The sequence below is a fragment of the Vombatus ursinus genome, unplaced genomic scaffold, assembly GCF_900497805.2.
Source record: "Vombatus ursinus unplaced genomic scaffold, bare-nosed wombat genome assembly UNPS02005659.1, whole genome shotgun sequence".
In the NCBI taxonomy this organism is placed as follows: domain Eukaryota; kingdom Metazoa; phylum Chordata; class Mammalia; order Diprotodontia; family Vombatidae; genus Vombatus; species Vombatus ursinus.
The window spans coordinates 7,509,145-7,527,694 of NW_020945437.1; the positions used below are offsets into that span (position 1 = coordinate 7,509,145).

The 18,550-nt window shown below is 34.7% G+C and overlaps 1 protein-coding gene across 2 annotated transcripts in view; it reads right to left on the minus strand.

Annotated features, from left to right (window-relative positions):
* Positions 1–18,550, minus strand: part of TMEM135 (transmembrane protein 135) — a 342,694-nt gene that overhangs the window by 282,327 nt on the left and 41,817 nt on the right. Inside the window, exons 2-3 of one of the 2 annotated variants that reach the window (XM_027848341.1) lie at positions 17,368–17,495; positions 11,795–11,887 (exon numbers count right to left, since the gene is read on the minus strand). In XM_027848341.1, coding sequence (XP_027704142.1) covers positions 11,795–11,887; positions 17,368–17,495 — 221 coding nt within the window. The remainder of the gene's footprint in view (positions 1–11,794; positions 11,888–17,367; positions 17,496–18,550) is intronic. The other variant, XM_027848342.1, reaches the window with a different exon arrangement.

Here is an 18,550-nt window from a genome sequence, read left to right on the forward strand (position 1 = left end):
ATGGGAAAGTCAAATTACTTCCTATAAAATTAAAACAGATGGAGAAAACACAAAATTCAAACAAAAAAACAGTCTTTTAAAATAACTATGAGGAAAAGGCTGAAAATGCAAAATAAAATACCTTAGGAAAAATAGGTACCGAACTTTTTTTTTTCCTCCAAAACATTAGGTTTTACAGGCAGAGAATTTCAAATTTAAGCTTAAAAGACAGAAAAAGAAACACAATGTACAATATTTTCTGAATATGTACACAATATTATGATCTAAAGTAAAAATACAACACTAAGTATTTGTAATCTAAATTAAATACAGTCTATACAATTTAACATGTTTAAATTCAGTTTGATTCAGCTTAACAAAGTCCACATTAGCTTCCTGTATATTCAATTTTTAAGCACATTTCTTTTCATTCCTCAAAGAGCCACTTCAAATACTTAATACATTTTACTCCAAATCATATTTCATTTGATTTTTTTTCATTTCAATAGGAAATACTTCAATTACTACTTCAAGAATATTTAGGTTATTCATTAGAATGTTGTCAAATATACTTAAATAGTTTTAAATAGGCCAAGTTAATTTCCTCTCACCTGGAACACTTAAAAGAAGTAGCCAACTACTAAGTCCAAACTTTTTCCCTACAAATGTCAACTAAGTACACTGACTTCTTTTTTTTTTTATTAATTCATTTTGATTTATCAATAATCACTTCCATATGCTTTTGAGTTTAAAATTTTTCTCCCCCTTCCTCCCCACCACCCTCCCCAAGATGGTGCACAATCTGATATAGGCTATACATTTACATTCATATTAAACATATTTTCACATTAGTGATGTTGTAAGTAGAAATTAAAACCAATAGAAGGAACCATCACAAAGAGGAAACAAAACTCAACAGAAGAGAAAAAAATAACAATTCAGCTTTCATAGTTCTTTCTTTGGGTGTGGATAGCATTTTCCATCACAAGGCCTCTGGAAATGTCTTAGATCCTTGTATTGTCAGGAAGGGTTAAGATTATCGATATTAGTCATCACACAACATTGCTGTTATTGTGTACAACGTTCTCTTGGTTCTGCTCACTTCACTCAGCATCAGACCGTACAAGTCTTTCCAGGTTTTTCTGAAGTCAGCCTGTTCATCATTTCTTATAGCACAATAGTATTCCATCACATTCATATACCACAACTTGCTCAGCCATTCCCCAATTGATGGGCATCCTCTCAATTTCCAACTCTTTGCCACCACAAAGAGATGTTATGAATATTTTTGTACATGTAGGTCCTCTTCCCATTTGTGTGATCTCTTTGGGATATAGCCCTAGAAGTGCTATTGCTGGGTCAAAGGGTACGCACATTTTTATAGCCTTCTGGGCATAGTTCCAAAGTGCTGTCCAAAATGGCTGGATCATTTCACAACTCCACCAACAATGCATTAGTGTTTCAATTTTCCCACATCTTCTCCAACATTTATCATTTTTGTTTTGTCATGTTGACCATTCTGATAGGTGTGATGTGGTACCTCAGACTTGTTTTGATTTGCATTTCTCTAATCAATAGTGATTTGCAGCATTTTTTCATATGACTATAGATGGCTTTAATTTCTTCATCTGAGAACTGTCCGTTCATATCCTTTGACCATTTATCAATTGGGGAATGGCTTGTATTCTTATAAATTTGACTTAATTCTCTATATATTTTAGAAAGGAGGCCCTTATCGGAGAGACTGGTTGTAAAAATTCTTTCCCAATTTTCTACCTTCCTTCTAATCTTAGTTGCACTGGCTTTGTTCGTGCAAAAACTTTTCAATTTAATGTAATCAAAATTGTCTATTTTGCTTTTCATAATGTTCTCTATCTCCTGTTTGGTCATGAATTCTTCTGTTCTCCATAGATCTGACAGGTAAACTATTCCCTGCTCTCTCAGTATGCTTATAGTATCAGCCTTTATATCTAAATCACGTACCCATTTTGATTTTATTTTGGTATATGGTATGAGATTTTGGTCTCTGCCTAGTTTCTGCCATACGCTTTTCCAGTTTTCCCAGCAGTTTTTTTCAGAGTGGGTTCTTATCCCAGAAGCTGGGGTCTTTGGGTTTATCAAATAATAGGTTACTATAGTCATTGACTACTGTGTCTTGCATACTGAACCTATTCCATTGATCCACCACTCTATTTCTTAGCCAGTACCAAGCAGTTTTGATGATTGCTGCTTTATAATACAATTTAAGATCTGGAATGGCTAGGCCACCTTCCCCTGCATTTCTTTTCATGAGTTCTCTTGATATTCTGCACCTTTTGTTCTTCCAAATGAATCTTGTTATTATTTTTTCTAACTCTATAAAACAATTTTTTGGTAGTTTGATTGGTATGGCACTGAATAAGTAAATTAGCTTAGGTAGAATTGTCATTTTTATTATATTAGCTTGGCCTACCCACGAGCAACTGATGTTTTCCCAATTATTCAGATCTGATTTTATTTGCGTGAAAAGTGTTTTGTAATTGTGTTCACAGAGTTCCTGGGTTTTTTTCGGGAGGTAGACTCCTAAACATTTTATAATGTTTACAGTAAGTTTAAATGGAATTTCTCTTTCTGTCTCTTGCTGTTAGGCTTTTCTGGTAATATATAGAAATGCTGATGATTTATGTGGGTTTATTTTATAGCCTGCAACTTTGCTAAAGTTGTTTGTTATTTCAAGTACTTTTTTACTTTATTCTCTGGGATTCTCTAAGTATAACATCATGTCATCTGCAAAGAGTGATAGCTTTGTTTCTTCTTTGCCTATTCTATTCTTTTTCTTCTCTTATTGCTAAAGCTAACGTTTCCAGTACAATACTGAATAACAGTGGTGAAAATGGACATCCTTGTTTCACCCCCGATCTTATGGAAATGCTTCTAGCTTGTACCCATTACATATTATGCTTGCTGAAGGTTTTAGATAGATGCTATTTATTATTTTAAGGAAGACTCCATTTATATCTATGCTCTCTAGTCTTTTTAATAGGAATGGGTGTTGTATTTTGTCAAAAGCTTTTTCTGCATCTATTGAGATGATCATGTGGTTTCTGTTAGTTTTGGTGTTGATATGATGGATTATGCTGATAGTTTTCCTTATATTGAACCAGCCCTGCATTCCTGGTATAAATCCTACCTGGTCATAGTGTATTATTCATGTGATAAAAGTTGCTGTAATCTATTTGCTAATATTTTGTTTAAAATTTTTGCATCTATATTCATTAGAGAAATTGGTCTATACTTTTCTTTCTCTGTTTTGACTCTTCCTTGTTTAGGTATCAGCACCATGTTTTATCATACAAAGAATTTGGTAAGATTCCTTCTTTACCTATTTTACCAAATAGTCTACATAGCATTGGAATTAATTGTTCTTCAAATGTTTGATAGAATTCGCATGTAAATCCATCTGGCCCTGGAGATTTTTTCCGAGGGAGTTCATCAATGACTTGTTCAACTTCTTTTTCTGAGACGGGGTTATTTAAGTATTTTACTTCCTCTTCTGTTAATCTGGGCAATTTATATTTTTGTAAATATATATCCATTTCACTAAGATTGTCAAATTTGTTGGCATATAGTTGGGCAAAATAATTCCTAATTGTTTTTTTAATTTCCTCTTCCTTGGTGGTAACTTCACCCTTTTCATTCTTGATACTAGTAATTTGGTTTTCTTCTTTCTTTTTTTTAATTAGATTAACCAAAGGTTTATCTATTTTATTGATTTTTTCATAAAACCAGCTCTTAGTTTTATTTATTAGTTCAATAGTTTTCTTAATTATAATTTTATTAATTTTTCCTTTGGTTTTCAATATTTCTAATTTGGTGTTTAATTGAGGATTTTTAATTTGTTCTTTTTCTAGCTTTTTTAGTTGTATGTCCAATTCATTGATCTCCTCTTTTTCTATTTTATTTATGTAAGCATTTAGAGATATAAAACTTCCCCTAAGAACTGCTTTTGCTGCATCCCATAAGTTTTGGTATGTTGTCTCATTATTGTCATTCTCTTGAATCAAATTATTGATTGTTTCTATGATTTGTTGTTTGACCCAATCATTTTTTAGGATTAGATTATTTAGTTTCCAATTATTTTTTAGTCTATCTTTCCATGGCCCTTTATTACATATAATTTTTATTGCATCATAATCTGAAAAGGATGTATTTAATATTTCTGCCTTTCTGCACTGGATTGTGAGGTTTTTATGCCCTAGTGCATGGTCAATTTTTGTGTATGTGCCATGTACCACCGAGAAAAAAGTATATTCCTTTCTATCCCCATTCAGTTTTCTCCACAGGTCTATCATACCTAACTTTTCTAATGTTCTATTCACCTCCTTAACTTCTTTCTTGTTTATTTTGTGGTTAGATTTATCTAGTTCAGAGATGGTGAGGTTGACGTCCCCCACTAGTATAGTTTTGCTGTCTATTTCTTCCTGTAACTCCCTGAACTTCTCCTCTAAGAATCTGGATGCTATACCATTTGGTGCATATATGTTTAGTAATGATATTACTTCATTGTCTATGGTGTCTTTTAGCAGGATGTAGTTTCTTTCCTTATCTGTTTTGATAAGATTTCTTTTTGCTTTTGCTTTGTCTGAGATCAGGATTGCTATCCCTGCTTTTTTTACTTCAGCAGAAGTACAATATATTTTGCTCCAGCCTTTTACCTTTACTCTGTATGTGTCACTCTTTTTCAAATGTGTTTCCTGTAAACAACATATTGTAGGATTATGGTTTTTAATCCAATCTGCTATACACTTCAATTTTATGGGAGAGTTCATCCCATTTACATTTACAGTTATGATTACTATTTGTGTCTTTTTCTCCATCCTTTTTTACCCCCCTGTTAATGCTTTTCTTTCTCCTTTCTCCCCCTTACTAGTGTTTTGCTTTTGACCAGTGCCTCCTTAGGTCCCATCTCCCTTCTATTATCCCTTTTCCTTTTCTTCCCTTTTACCCTAACTGCTTCTTCCCTCCCTTCTATCCCCCCTCCCTTTTCTTTCCCCTTTCCCCTCCTACTACCTATAGTGCAAGTTAGATTTCTATACCTAACTGATTATGTTATTCCCTTCTTGAGCCAAATCTGATGAGAGTAAGGTTCAAACAATGCTCATCCCCCTCCCTTCTTTACCTCTGCTCTAATAGGTTTTTGTGTCTTTTCCTGTAATGTAATTTACCCTTGTCTGCCTCCTCCTTTCTCAGCACATTTTCTTAGCTCAGACTAATCCACTTACTTGGATCCATTTAACCCACTTGATCAGATTTTTTTTATCATTACATCAAAGTCAACTTATATCCACCCCCTTTATGTATACTCCTTTAACATGGTATAATAACAATACAGTTCTCAAGAGTTGCAAGTGTCATCTTCCCTTGTAGGGATGTAAACATTTTGCTCTTATTAACCACATATTGTATCTTTCTGTCCCATTTATCTTTTTATGTCTCTCTTGAATCTTGTACTTGAAGATCAAATTTTTTGTTGAGCTCTGGTCTTTTTATCAGGAACATCTGGAAGTCCCCTATTTCGTTGAATGTCCATCTCCTTCCCTGAAAAATCATGCTCATTTTCACTGGGTAGTTAATACTTGGCTGCATTCCAAGCTCCTTTGCCTTACGGAATATCATATTCCATGCCCTACGGTCTCTTAATGTAGAGGCTGCAAGGTCCCGTGTAATCCTGACTGTGGTTCCATGATATTTAAATTGTTTCTTTCTGGATGCTTTCAGTAATTTCTCTTTAATCTGGTAATTTTGGAATTTAGCTATTATATTACTTGGCATTTTCAATTTGGGATCTCTTTCAGGCAGGAAGAGGTGGATTCTTTCTGTAGTTATTTTACCTTCAGGTTCTAGAACTTCAGGGCAGTCTTCCTTTATGATTTCCTGAAGGATATTGTCCAGGTTCTTTTTTTCATCATGACTTTCAGGTAGGCCTATAATTTTTAAATTGTCTCTGCTGGATTGATTTTCCAGGTCAGCTGTTTTACCCATGAGGTATTTTACGTTTTCATCTATTTTTTCATTTTTTTGTTTCTGTTTGACTGATTTCCTGTTCTCTCATAGAGTCATTAGTTTCCATTTGTTCAATTCTAATTTTTAACATATTGTTTTCTTCTGTTAGATTTTGTACTTTCTTCTCCAATTGATCAATTGTATTTTTAAGGGATTTATTTTCTTCAGTGTACTTTTTTTCCAGTTGGCCAACTGTATTTTTAAGGGATGTGTTTTCTTCATTGTACTTTTTTTCCAGTTGGCCAATTGTACTTTTAAAGGACTCCTCTACCTCTCTCATTTGACTTTTAAAATCCTTCTTGAGTTCTTCTAAGAAGGCTTTTTGGGCTTCAGACCAGTTCATATTCCTTTTTGATGTTGCAGATGTGGGTTTGATGACAGTGTTGTCCTCTTCAGAATTTCTGTCTTGATCTTCACTCTTCTCATAATATGAATCTATTGTACGGTTCTTTTCACTCATGGTGTTTCTTTATTCCCTAGCCTTTAAAGAGATTAAGCTCTCCTGCTGCGGAGCAGAGGGCACTGACCCAAGCTTCCTGTGTTGGGAGCCTAGGTCTTGGTCACTGGCTTTGTGTGCTGGGGTCTCTTATGTTGGCAATTGGAGGCTGTAGGGTTCTAGCAGCTTATCTGGTGTTGGGCTGGAATCAGCAAGGCTGGGACTTTCAGGTAAATCTAGGTTGCCTGCTTTTCCTTTCCTTTAGCTTTGTTTAGCTCCTTTTAGATAAGTGCTGCCAGGTGTTTATCTGCCTGGGGCCCCTTGAAGTGCTGCCTCCCTTATTTCTGTTGAGGTATGGGGAGACTTCTTTGCTGTAGAATGCCGAGGCACCTGGTGGTTTTCTGAGCTGGTTTCCACCAGTTACCCCACCCTCACTGAAGCACTCGGAGGTACAGCTGTTGGTGTTTGCCTGCTCGATCACCTAGGCTTCGGGATCTCCTCCTGGTTGGCAGTTGGAGGCTGCAGGGTTCTGACAGCTTACCTGGTGTTGGACTGGAATCAACAAGGCTGGAATTTTTGGGCAACTCTAGGTTGCTTTCTTCAGCTCCTTTCAGACCAATGCTGCCGGGTGCTTATCTGCCTGGGGCTCTTTGTAGTGCTGCTTCCCTTATTTTTGCTGAGGCACTGGGAGACCCATTTGCTGTAGAATGCCAAGGCACCAGAATCTCCTCCTGGCATGCTAAAGTGGGTCTTTCCACTAGCGGGCTGGGCAACTCCTGTTTTATAGTGCTCCCCTTGCCCCAGGGTAATCCCTCTAGCTACCTGGGCTACTGCACTGCTATACCCCGTCTTTCTTCTGGTTCAGCTGTTCCAGGGTTTTTTCTGGGGTGATATTTTCTGGGTTTTCAGAGGATGATAGGGGAGGATGAGAGCAACTACCTTTTTACTCCGCCATCTTGGCTCCTGGAAGCAGAAGCTAGTACACTGACTTCTTAGGATATAAGTAACATACTTCAGTTTTCCAAACTGTGAGAAATGTTTTATGCTGGGGTATATTTACAGTATAATATATTACTTTAGATATATCTTGCAGGAGTGTCTTATATGAAAGCCATTTCTGTATGCTACTAACCAAAATTCAATGGTGGGAGTCCATTCGTACCAATAATAGGAAATAGACTTATGATTTCACAGATAAAGGGAACTCCCTCTGTCAGCCAACAAGCATTTATCAAGTGATTTCTACGTGCCAGATACTATGCTACTAGCTAGAGACACAAAAACATGTTTGTCCGTATCCTCAACGAGCTCATAGTATAACCGGGGAGACAAGCATAAAAATCACTAGGTACATACAAAATACAATATACAAAGCAGATGGCAGGTAATCTTAAAGAGGAAGGCACTAGCATCTGAGGGACCAAGAAGTATCTCCTACAGAAGCTAAGATCTGAACCACATCTTAAAGGAAGCCAGGGAAGGTAAGAGGTAGAGGTTTGGGGGCAGAACATTCCAGGCACAGAAGACAGCTAGTGTAAAGCACCAAAAATGGATTGTTATCAGATTGGCAAAGGTGGCAAAAGAAGAAAATGGCAAACATTAGAGCAGTTGTGGGAGATACAGGCACACTAAAGCACTGCAGGTATAGCCATCAATTGATCCAGCCATTCTGAAAAGCAATTTGGAACCATGTCCAAAAAAATTACTTTTCTGCGCACACCCTTTCACCCGGAGTTACCACCTGTTACCAGGCCTGTGCCTTGGGTGTCACCTAAGGCTCTGTCCTGAATCCTCTTTTCCTCCTATATATCAGGCCTGTATAACATACAGCCCACCAAAGGATTTCCAGCAGCCCAAGAAAAATGTAGGATTGCTGCTGCACACTCTATTTGTCACATGACCCGCAGCAACCAACCATCCTCAGTCTGTCTCTAGTCTAACCTATCTGTGGCCCGAAGAAGTTTAGCCTATTTGAAGGATAAAATTACCATTATATAGCATGACAAACAACATTAGTAACTACTGTGCTTTTGGCAGAGAGAGCTTCAACAGACGTTTAGATTACTGAAAGCTTCCATTAATATCTCCTTGAAAAGTTCGTGTTCCAATTCTCAAAATCTATTTTCTCCTTCTGTTCAGGCACCTATAATATATTCTCATGACATGATTTGTTTCTCCTTTCACTCATCCATATTTCTTCAAATTTATATTTCTTTAACTTACTGTTACTCTGCATCCTATTCACATACACTTTTATCACTTCTGGTCTTTGTGAATAAGAACTACCTTTCCAGAACCATAGTCCAGTCATGGGACTCATCCTACCAAATTTCAGGGATTCCAAGAAGTCAAATTTGTCTCCTTACATAAGGATCTAGTTCATTTTTCTCATTATCTATTATTTCCATATGGAAATTTGAAGCCACATGTTTTATTGCTGGTTCCTTTCTCGGATGTCATTTCCTACAAATTGCGGGTTATCACTATTGTTACTTGCTACAGATACTGAGGCAGTTCTCACTATCTCTCTTCCTTTTTCAGCTTAAAAGTCCTTTTGAATTCAATTCATAAAAGTATATATAAAAACTTCTTTTATCAGCTCTCATTAGGTACATTCCATCTTTTCCCAAGAACTCACATAGGAATAATGCTTCCCCTTCAGTGAGACACCCTTACATGCCCCAAGTAAAGTTACATAGTCTTCCACTGTGTGAATTAAAAAAACTATCAAAAACATCTAATTATTCTGTGAAACCTCTTTTGAAAATGCCAAAATCAATGTAGTAAACTGGAACAAATATGAAGTCAGAAGAGAACTACAAAGGACCCAAAGATGAAAGGAAAGATATATGGTTAAGTATAAGCATATTATCAACAATGACTTCTACATAAGTATCAGAAAAGTTATGAACGGGGACAGATATGAGCAGAAAATATAAGCTAGTCATATCACATAATACCATAGTATAACAAGTGAAAAGCCTTTTACACTATCATCCACAAAATATTTATTAAAAGACCTAATAGTCCTACAATTCGTGGGAGATACTCTCTACAGATTTATAGAATTTATAGATTTATAGAATTTATAGGATTTATAGAAAGACATAGACAAGAATTACAGGGAATGAAAAAGGACAAATGAACTGTGATCTCACTAATGTAGAAAGTGCCATATTCATGAAATAATGAATTACAGTATCAAAGTATTATATCCAGTCATCTTGAAGTAAGAACAATATGGAGAGATATTTTAAAACTACATGAATAAGTCCTAGGTAACCTTGTCTGTAGAAGATTTTATATTCAGTAGGTGAAATCAAAAGTCACTCAATCAAAAGTAAATTCCTAGGCATAAATTCATAATATTGATATTCATATTCAAAGTTGATGATCAATGATTTTCAAAATTATCATTGACAAAGTACTTCATCTACTATTCATCTATTCTAAAAACACTAAATGATTATAGCTCTGAGACTACATGTAATAGCTATTTTGTAAAAGACAATGAAGTATAGAAGAAGAATTACTAGGAACACATCTGCATGGTAACAACACAGAGAAATAACAAGATAAGTCACATAAATAAAAATAATCATAAATGAGCATTTTAATTTTTATAGCAATTTAAAGAAAAGAACAGTTTTGGGCTACCTTAAAATAAATTCCAAACCTATAGCTAAGGAGGTACTTGTAAAAAAAAAAGTATCTTCATCACATTAGTACACATGTTTTTTAATTAAATAACTTTTCTTAAGCACGTAATGAAACACTATAGACTACAATCAAATAATCAGCTATTAGAAGTGATAGATCTTATCCTTCCCACAATGCAAACAGATTGATAACTTCAAAGAAATATCGTCATTTGTGTTAATTTTTCCTAAAAATTATCACATCATGCAAATCAACCTAAATGTCAGCAATCAATGAAAATTAGCACACTTAACTTTGGATGCTTATTTCTCATGTAATTACATTATCAATAAAACATTTTAAAGTCAATGTGCAGAAATAGAAATGTTAAAAATTATCTGGAAAAAATATTCTTTATCCAGAAAGCTGCAATTTTTCTAATGGTTAACATTCTGCTATACAATTTGCAATGGTTATTTCTTTCCAGTAATAAAGAAAAAAATCTTTAACTAAAAGGAAAAGTTGTTTCAGAATAGGAAAAACACAATTTGGATATTAATGGTAGTATATTATGAGCATGATTTCAATCATTTTAAGAGAGTTTTGTCACCTAAAAAAACTCCTTAAAAGAATATATTTATAGTAATTTTAGTAACATACAATGCTCTTAGCTATCTAAAACTAAGGCTTTGCCATAGTTAAAAGAACTCAAATCAGTTCTCAATAAAAACTCAATGCTAATAAGCATTAAGTTTTTGTTTATTTGTGATTTTAAAGAGTTTTTTTAATTTTGTTTAATTTTTTTAATTAAAAAAATACCTAGAGGTCAAATTTGCCTCCTTGCATAAGAATCTAGTTCATTTTGCTCATTACCCATTATTTCTGAGTCAAAATTTGAAGCCATGGGTTTTATTGCTCCTTTCTTAGATGTTGTCTCCTATAAATTAGTGGTTATCTCTGTCGTTACTTTTTCTTTCTATACTGTGGCTATTCTTTAGAGTAGCTAAAACGCTGTAGTTATTAAATTTTTTAAATTTTTAAATATTTTTTAAAAAATATTTTCTTATAGTACCACCAAGCAAAAGGTTGCCTCTCTAAAGGAGACCTCAGAGGCCATTTAATCCAGGCCCCACCATTTGCAGCTGAAGAAACTAAGTCAGGGAGGTTAAGTGCCCTGGCTAACCAAGGTCACCCAGAAGGGGTCAGATGGGGGTGTGAACCCTGGCCTTCTGATTCCAAAGCCAGTAGCTCCTATGCCAAACTGTGACCTCATTTAACTAACAAAATCGTTTGCAACAACATGGAAAATTTTTGAAAATTCCCACAGGATCACATTCAATCATAACAACACAATACTTTATGATGAGGGAAATAAATTATATAAAATCAAATTGTTTTTAAATTAATTAACTCATCCTAAAGCACAGCAAGATGAGAATTCAGATCTACCAAGTCTCTAAATTTTCAGGAAGTAAGAGATCGGCAGTTATTAGCATTCTACCACCTTGAAGAAAGAAACTTGAAAGTTGAAGCTTCAAATAAATTTAATGCCGAATAAAAACATTTGCAAAAGACAAAAATCATTTTTTTCGTCAACAGAAAAAACTTATTGAAATCACAATAAATAATTAACAAAAATTACTGTTGGGGGAATCAATTTAAAAATTAGCTGCTATAAAGAATATAGATAAAATATACCTGCTTTTTCTTTCAATAAGAATAGCCACATAAGAAGCTGGTAAAGCAGCACCAAAGCCAGGACTCCAGGAGAAGAATTTTCCAAGTATCCTCCTGAAATTCAAATTGAAAATTTACATAACAACAAAACCAAATCTGATTTTTAGAAACTATTAATACATATATAATGCAGAGATTTGACTTCCATTGATAAAAGTCATTTAACACTTAGAAAAGTCATCAAAACAAGCAGGTTTTTATACATAATTTCTTTCAAGCATAACTTTCAGCCTAAAAAGGGAAATATGCACATATACGCATTCATGTCTGATAGAATAATGGATGAAGATAGCCTAGCAAGATTCAATTCAACAGAAACACTGATGTTGTTCTAGGTACTGGAAATATAAAAATGAAACTTACTTCAAAGTTTAGCTTAGTTAGAGCCTTCCTCTAAGAAATTACTTTGCATATATTTTGCATTTAGCTTTCTAGGTTTTTCCTACAGTGAAATGTAAGCTCCTTAATAATCTAGGCTATTTATTTTCTGTTGTTGTTGTATACCAAACACCTAACAGTGCCTGGCACATAGTACATGCTTAATCAATGCTTATTAGATGCTGACTCACAAATGAATGAATGAAAGTGATACAGTCTCTGCCCTAAGGAAACTTACAATCTAACAGAAGTATACACTGTATAAAAACAAGAATAATAAAGGTTGATGATGATATGGGCAATCCCACAAAAAATTGTTAAAAAGAAAATCTGAAGGAAGAAAAATCAATCACATTCAGCTTGGAGGCGGGGATGTAGGGAAGGCTTTGTAGACAAGATAGCATCTAAATTAATAGTAGAAGGAAGAAAAGAATTCTAATTGGTGGAGATTTAGAAAGAGTATACTCCAAGTGTGGAAAACAGGTAATAAGAAGGCAGAGAATCAGGAGAATGCAAGATAAACTCAAAAAAAAGTTTAGTCATGAAAGAAGTAATGTGAAATACTTCTAAAAAACAAGTTGGACTGTGAAAGCAAGATACTAAGATAAGCAGCTATGGTATAGAAAGAATAGTGATTAAGGCACCCAGAAATTCATAGGAGGCAAACATTTAGAAATTCCACGATTTGTAAAAGCTAGGAAAAGTAATTTGTATTTTATTGCAGTAGCAATAACTTGACATGTATTTATTAAGCGCCCAGTATGTGTCACACACATACTGTGTTAGGCACTAGATATACCAAAAGCAAATAAGCTCAGTCCAAGGAGTTTACATTACCAGAAAATACAAAATAATCTGAGCTGAGAAGAAGGCAAGATGAGGAAAGGCCTCATCCAGAGGCAGCACTTGAGCCACTTGAACTTTAAAGGATACCAGGAGTGCAAAGGGAAAGAGGTGAAAAGGAACTGAATTACAAAACTAAGGGAAAGGCCACGTAAAGGCCCAAAGAATGAACAAAATGCCATGCACTTAGAATAGATTTATCAGCTTGCCTCAAAAAGAAGACATGAGGAGGAATAATGTAAAAATCATTGAAAGGAAGAGCCAAAATGTGAAGGGCTATAAATGCCAAACTGGGGAGGAGTTTGTATTTTATTCTAGAAGCAACAAGAAGTCGCTAGAACTTCATGAAGAGGAGTGATATGACCACACCTATACTTCAGAAAGTCACTGTACTAGCAAGTATGGAAAATGGACTGCAGAGAGAAGACTCTGGATGAAAGCAGAAAGAACAATTAGGAGTCTGTTATAATAGGAGAGGAAACAGGGGATGAGGGCAACTGAATGGATGAGGGGATGGGGGAGGAGAGGGTTGATAATGATTTTAAGGTTTCAAATCTGGGCTATAGTAAGAATGGTAGTGCCCTCAACAGAAACAGGAAAGTTGGGAGGAGGGCTAGGTTTAGAAGGAAAAATAATAAGTTCTGTTTTAGAGATTCCTATGGAACATCCAGTTGAAAATGTTGTCCAATAGTCAGTTGATGATATGGGAAAAAGCATTATAGAAGAGTCAGACAGATTTGGAGAGGCACATGGGGGGTGGTAAGGAGAGCAGAGTTGAGGGGGACAAGAAAGTTGGCATCTGGTATGGGGAACAGAGTTTGTACAACAGTCGCTGAGGGTCAGAATCACTGGGATCAGGAAGAGTAAAAGGAGGTGGAAGAATGCTAACCAATGAGGCACGAGTCTAGGCAGAGTATCAATCATTGGAAAAAGGTCTAGTCTTTGTTCTTCTCAGCAATACAATGATCCAAGACAATTCCAAAAGACTCATGATGGAGGTTAACCAGGGGGGCAGCTAGGTGGCACAATGGATAGAGCACCAGCCCTGGATTCAGGAGTACCTGAGTTCAAATCCAGCCTCAGATACATAACACTTACTAGCTGTGTGACCTTGGGCAAGTCACTTAACCCCATTGCCTAGCCAAAAAAAAAAAAGAAAAAAAGAAAAGAAATGAAAAGGCTAACCACATTCAGAGTAAGAGGAGTCTGAATGCAGATCAAAGCATACTACTTTCACTTTTTTTGGCTTTTAGTTTTTTCTTTCTCCCTTTGTTCTGATTCTTCTTTCACAACATAACAAATGTGGAAACATTTTAACATGATTAAACATATATAACCTATATCAGACTGCTTGCTGTCTTGGAGGGGGCAGCGAGAGAGAAAAATTTGGAACTCAAAATTTTACAAAAAGGAATGCTGAAAACTATCTTTACATGTAATTGGAAAAAAAAAACATTATTAAGGGGGGAAAAAAGGTCTATTGAGGAAAGAAAATAATAAGAGTTGGTCTTGGCAAGGACAGGGCCTATGTATTAAAGGAGGGAAGAATGGGAGATGATATCAAAGTGTTTTGAAATGGAGAGCATGAGAAAAGAGAGGTCATAGTTAATCACCTCCCCTCAGTAAAGTATGAAGCAAGTTCTTCTTTCTAAAGGGAGGAGGGAGGCCAGGTGTAGTGCCACACTAAGGCTTGTGAATTTGAATTCAGGATTTCTAAGTTACGGTAAAGTTTATCGGATATCCAAACTAATCTGGCACCAATATGACAAGACCCTTAGGAGAGAGCAGCCACTAAGTGGCCAAGGAGTAGTGAATCAACCTACATCTAAAATGGAGCAGATCAAAGTTTCTATGCCATTTAACAACAGTCAGACTGGGCCAGCTGCAAGTGATCAGTGCTCTTCAGACTAGGTAGGATAGAGAGACCCAATTTCAAAAAATAATAATAAAAAGGTAGGGGAGGGAGGAAGGAGAGGTTTATGTGGGAAGTTTGAGGCAAGAAGAAAAGGTCTAAGACAGCTTCTATGAAAAATGTGCTAGAGAATCAATCTTAGTTCTACTCGTCATAGAATAAGTACTTATTTTGTGATGTTAGGTCACATGATTTATAATTTAGGAACGATGCCTCCATAGCATTATAATATACAGGGAGTGTTAGTTTCAAATACAGTAGAGGGGTGGTATGCAAGCTCTATGTACAAACCTAATGTATCACTACTCATCTCATTAAAGAAGGGTCTGTTTCCTAGAAAATGAAGAAATACAAATAGGATCTTATCTTTAGGGACAGTAGATGCTGCTAAATATGATAAGAGAAAGTTGTAACAATGACGAAAAGGCACAGGATACAAAATAATTCCAGAGAAAAGTAGGGGATAGAAGCAGCAAAAGCTAGAGAATGTTAGAATTCCTGATTATTTCAAAAGAGTAAAGATGATAATGATGATGATGATGATGATAGCTTATAACATTTATATAATGCTTTAAGGTTTGAAGCACTTTCTGTAAATTATCTTATTTGATCCTCCCAACAACCCAGAGAGGTAGTTGCTATTACTACCCCCATTTTACAGATGAGGAAACTAAGCAAAGAAAAATTAAGTTACTTGTCCCAGGGTCACAGCTAAAAAGTATTTGAGAAAAGATCTGAAGCCTCATATTATGACTCCCAAGTCAACTATGCCACAGTGGACTGAAAAGATTGTAAACATTGTAAGGATATTCTTTCAAAGACACTATAAGCATGATTGAAGGGCAATTTGCACAGAAAAAATTGTAAGGAAGTATATGACCAAAAGTCAAATACCAAATGATCCCTGGCAGGAAAAATCAACACATCCACAGGCATAAATCAAAAAGCTCAGATGAACTAATTCCCCTAAAACAGAATTCCTGAGAAAAAAAAGCATTAAAAAAGCTTGTTGAGGACAAAACATAATTTGAATAATATTCTAATTTTTAATAATTTTTTCATCTAGATCTTTTTTTCTAGGAAGATGGAAAATTCAGGGTACAATTCCTCCTCTATCATAAAAGCCAAAGGGAAATTAACAGATGACTGCAAATTTTAAAAGAAGACCTGAACTTAATGAATCAACTATAAGAACAATATGTGATGTAACATTAATTATGAGTACTCTAAATTCTCATGACTTAATCAAAAGGATTCACTTAATAATTCAAAATGCTACAATAGCAAGTCATTATTAATATGTTTAAAACCTATTTATTATTTAACATTGAAGATTAAATTTAAAGTTTCAACAAGTATTAACAAAGTATCCATATAATATAGCCTTTTTGTTAACAACTAGAATACATCCTTATGCAATTTTTAGTTAATCCAGGGTTGATTTTAGCAGTTAAATAAGAAATAGGATTAACATCAATTATTCTTTGGCCAATCTCAAAGCTCATAGAGTTCAATTATCTTAGCCAGCAAATTACAAAAGGCTTTTTGGGAACTCAATTTTCAATTACAATTAGAATGTACATGAAAAAAATAAAAGCACTAATATGGACATAAAACAAAGGTCAAAAGTTCATTTATAATATCTGTTATCACTTTACTCTAGGGCTTAAGTATGTCATTTGACCAGTGTCCCATATTCAACATGTATAAATATAGGAACAGAATTACTGTGCTAACCCAGCAGGGAATTTGAATAATTTCCAACAAATAGTTTAAGACTATTAAAATTGGGAGTGGGGGAAGAGAAGTTGTACCTTTTTCTCATTTAAAAGAAAATGCTTCCTGAGTAACTGACTTTGAATGACAAAGGTGTGGTGCCATGGGGCTCACAGATGGATATTAACTGCATTTCTACTATATCAAACTTGCTAAACAGGGTCTACTTGACCCTAAGCAAAATGAATCAAGACCAAAATTCACATCACTGAGTTATGACAAAGAGTTTGAAATCAATTCAGTTGCTTCACTACACATAGACTCAATCTATATCATGGAAAATTGTTTTAAGTTCCTCATCTATGAAAAAGGATAGTTAAAAATGCCTGATCAAGTTCTCGGCAAATATATGTAAGTGAATGATGCACTGGACCATGTCATTACTACCAGAAAGTGATTCCTGTTGGCAGTTATCTACTCTCATAATTATAATCTAAATTCACATTGTACCTTCATTCAAAGTTCACAGCACTTAGCTTAAGATTTCTTTGAGATAAGTAAACAGCATTTTACTGATAAAAACTTTTTTAAATGACTTACACAATACCACATGAACATTTCTGCTTCATTCTAGTTTTAACACAATCACTTGCATAAACTTTCAATACTGATTCTGAGTACCAACCTTAAAATGCAAAAGAAAGCCATATATAAGGCTCCATTAGCAGTCAGAAATGAAGCGGATTGTATGATCTCAGGTAGTAGTTTGTGTAAGTAATACTCTAGTTTTCGTTTCCGGAGAATCGCTGCAATCTGAAGAGAGAAAGATTATTAATACAGTATAGACTTTCCCTATTTTAATTAGCTTATGTAGTAATTACTAACTTAATGTAAATCATTATGTTAAAAAAGAGAGAGAGAGAGAGAGAGAGAAAAGCACACGCAAATTTTATTGAGGATTTCAAAACAGTACTTTTTTTACCTCAGAAGTAAAAATGCTTAATTTTAAGATATTTTAACTTAGAAAATATATTAAATAATATAAAGAATTGCCCCTAAAAGCTGAAATAAAACATCTCTACTTCACTAAAGCTTGACTCAAAATAAAAAAATGAAGACTCTTACATAAAAATATCCAAAAACCTATAAGAAGACCAGAAGCTACAGTTTAAAGTAAAACTCTGTAATCTTTAATACTTTGTAATCTTGATAATACAGGTTTTGCTTAGAAAAAAATTTCTCTTGAACCAGACATTATGGGGAAGATATATATTAAAGAAGGAAAAAGAATAAGGAAAAGAAGAAATGAAAAAGAGAATCAAATAAAATTTATGAATAGTGGTTAATCAAAGAAATCTCTTAAGAAGAATATGAAGATATAAATATCTCTAATATATTATTTGGAAATGGGGCAGTGAAGTGGTGAAGTGAACAGAACACTGGGCCTAGACTCAAGAAGACCTGAATTCAAATCCGGCCTCAGACACTTACTACCTAGGTGACCCTGGGCAAGTCACTTAACCCTGTTTGCCTCATCTGTAAAATGAGCTAGAGAAGGAAATGGCAAACAACCCCAGTGTCTTTGCCAAGAAAATCCCAAAGGGGGTCATGAAGAGTCAGACACAATTAAACAACAAAAATTATTTGTAATGAATTCAAATTCAAGTGCTCAGTTTTTATGCTCTCTAAAATCAGAAGAAGTTTGTTTTGTTTGTAGTGAATGGATTATAACAACATCAAGGATAAGCCTTACGTAAAAGAAACAGCTCTCATTAAAAAGAAGGAACACTATGTTAAGAAGATATCCATCTTTATACTACTACTACTACTACTACTACTACTACTACTACTACTACTACTACTACTAC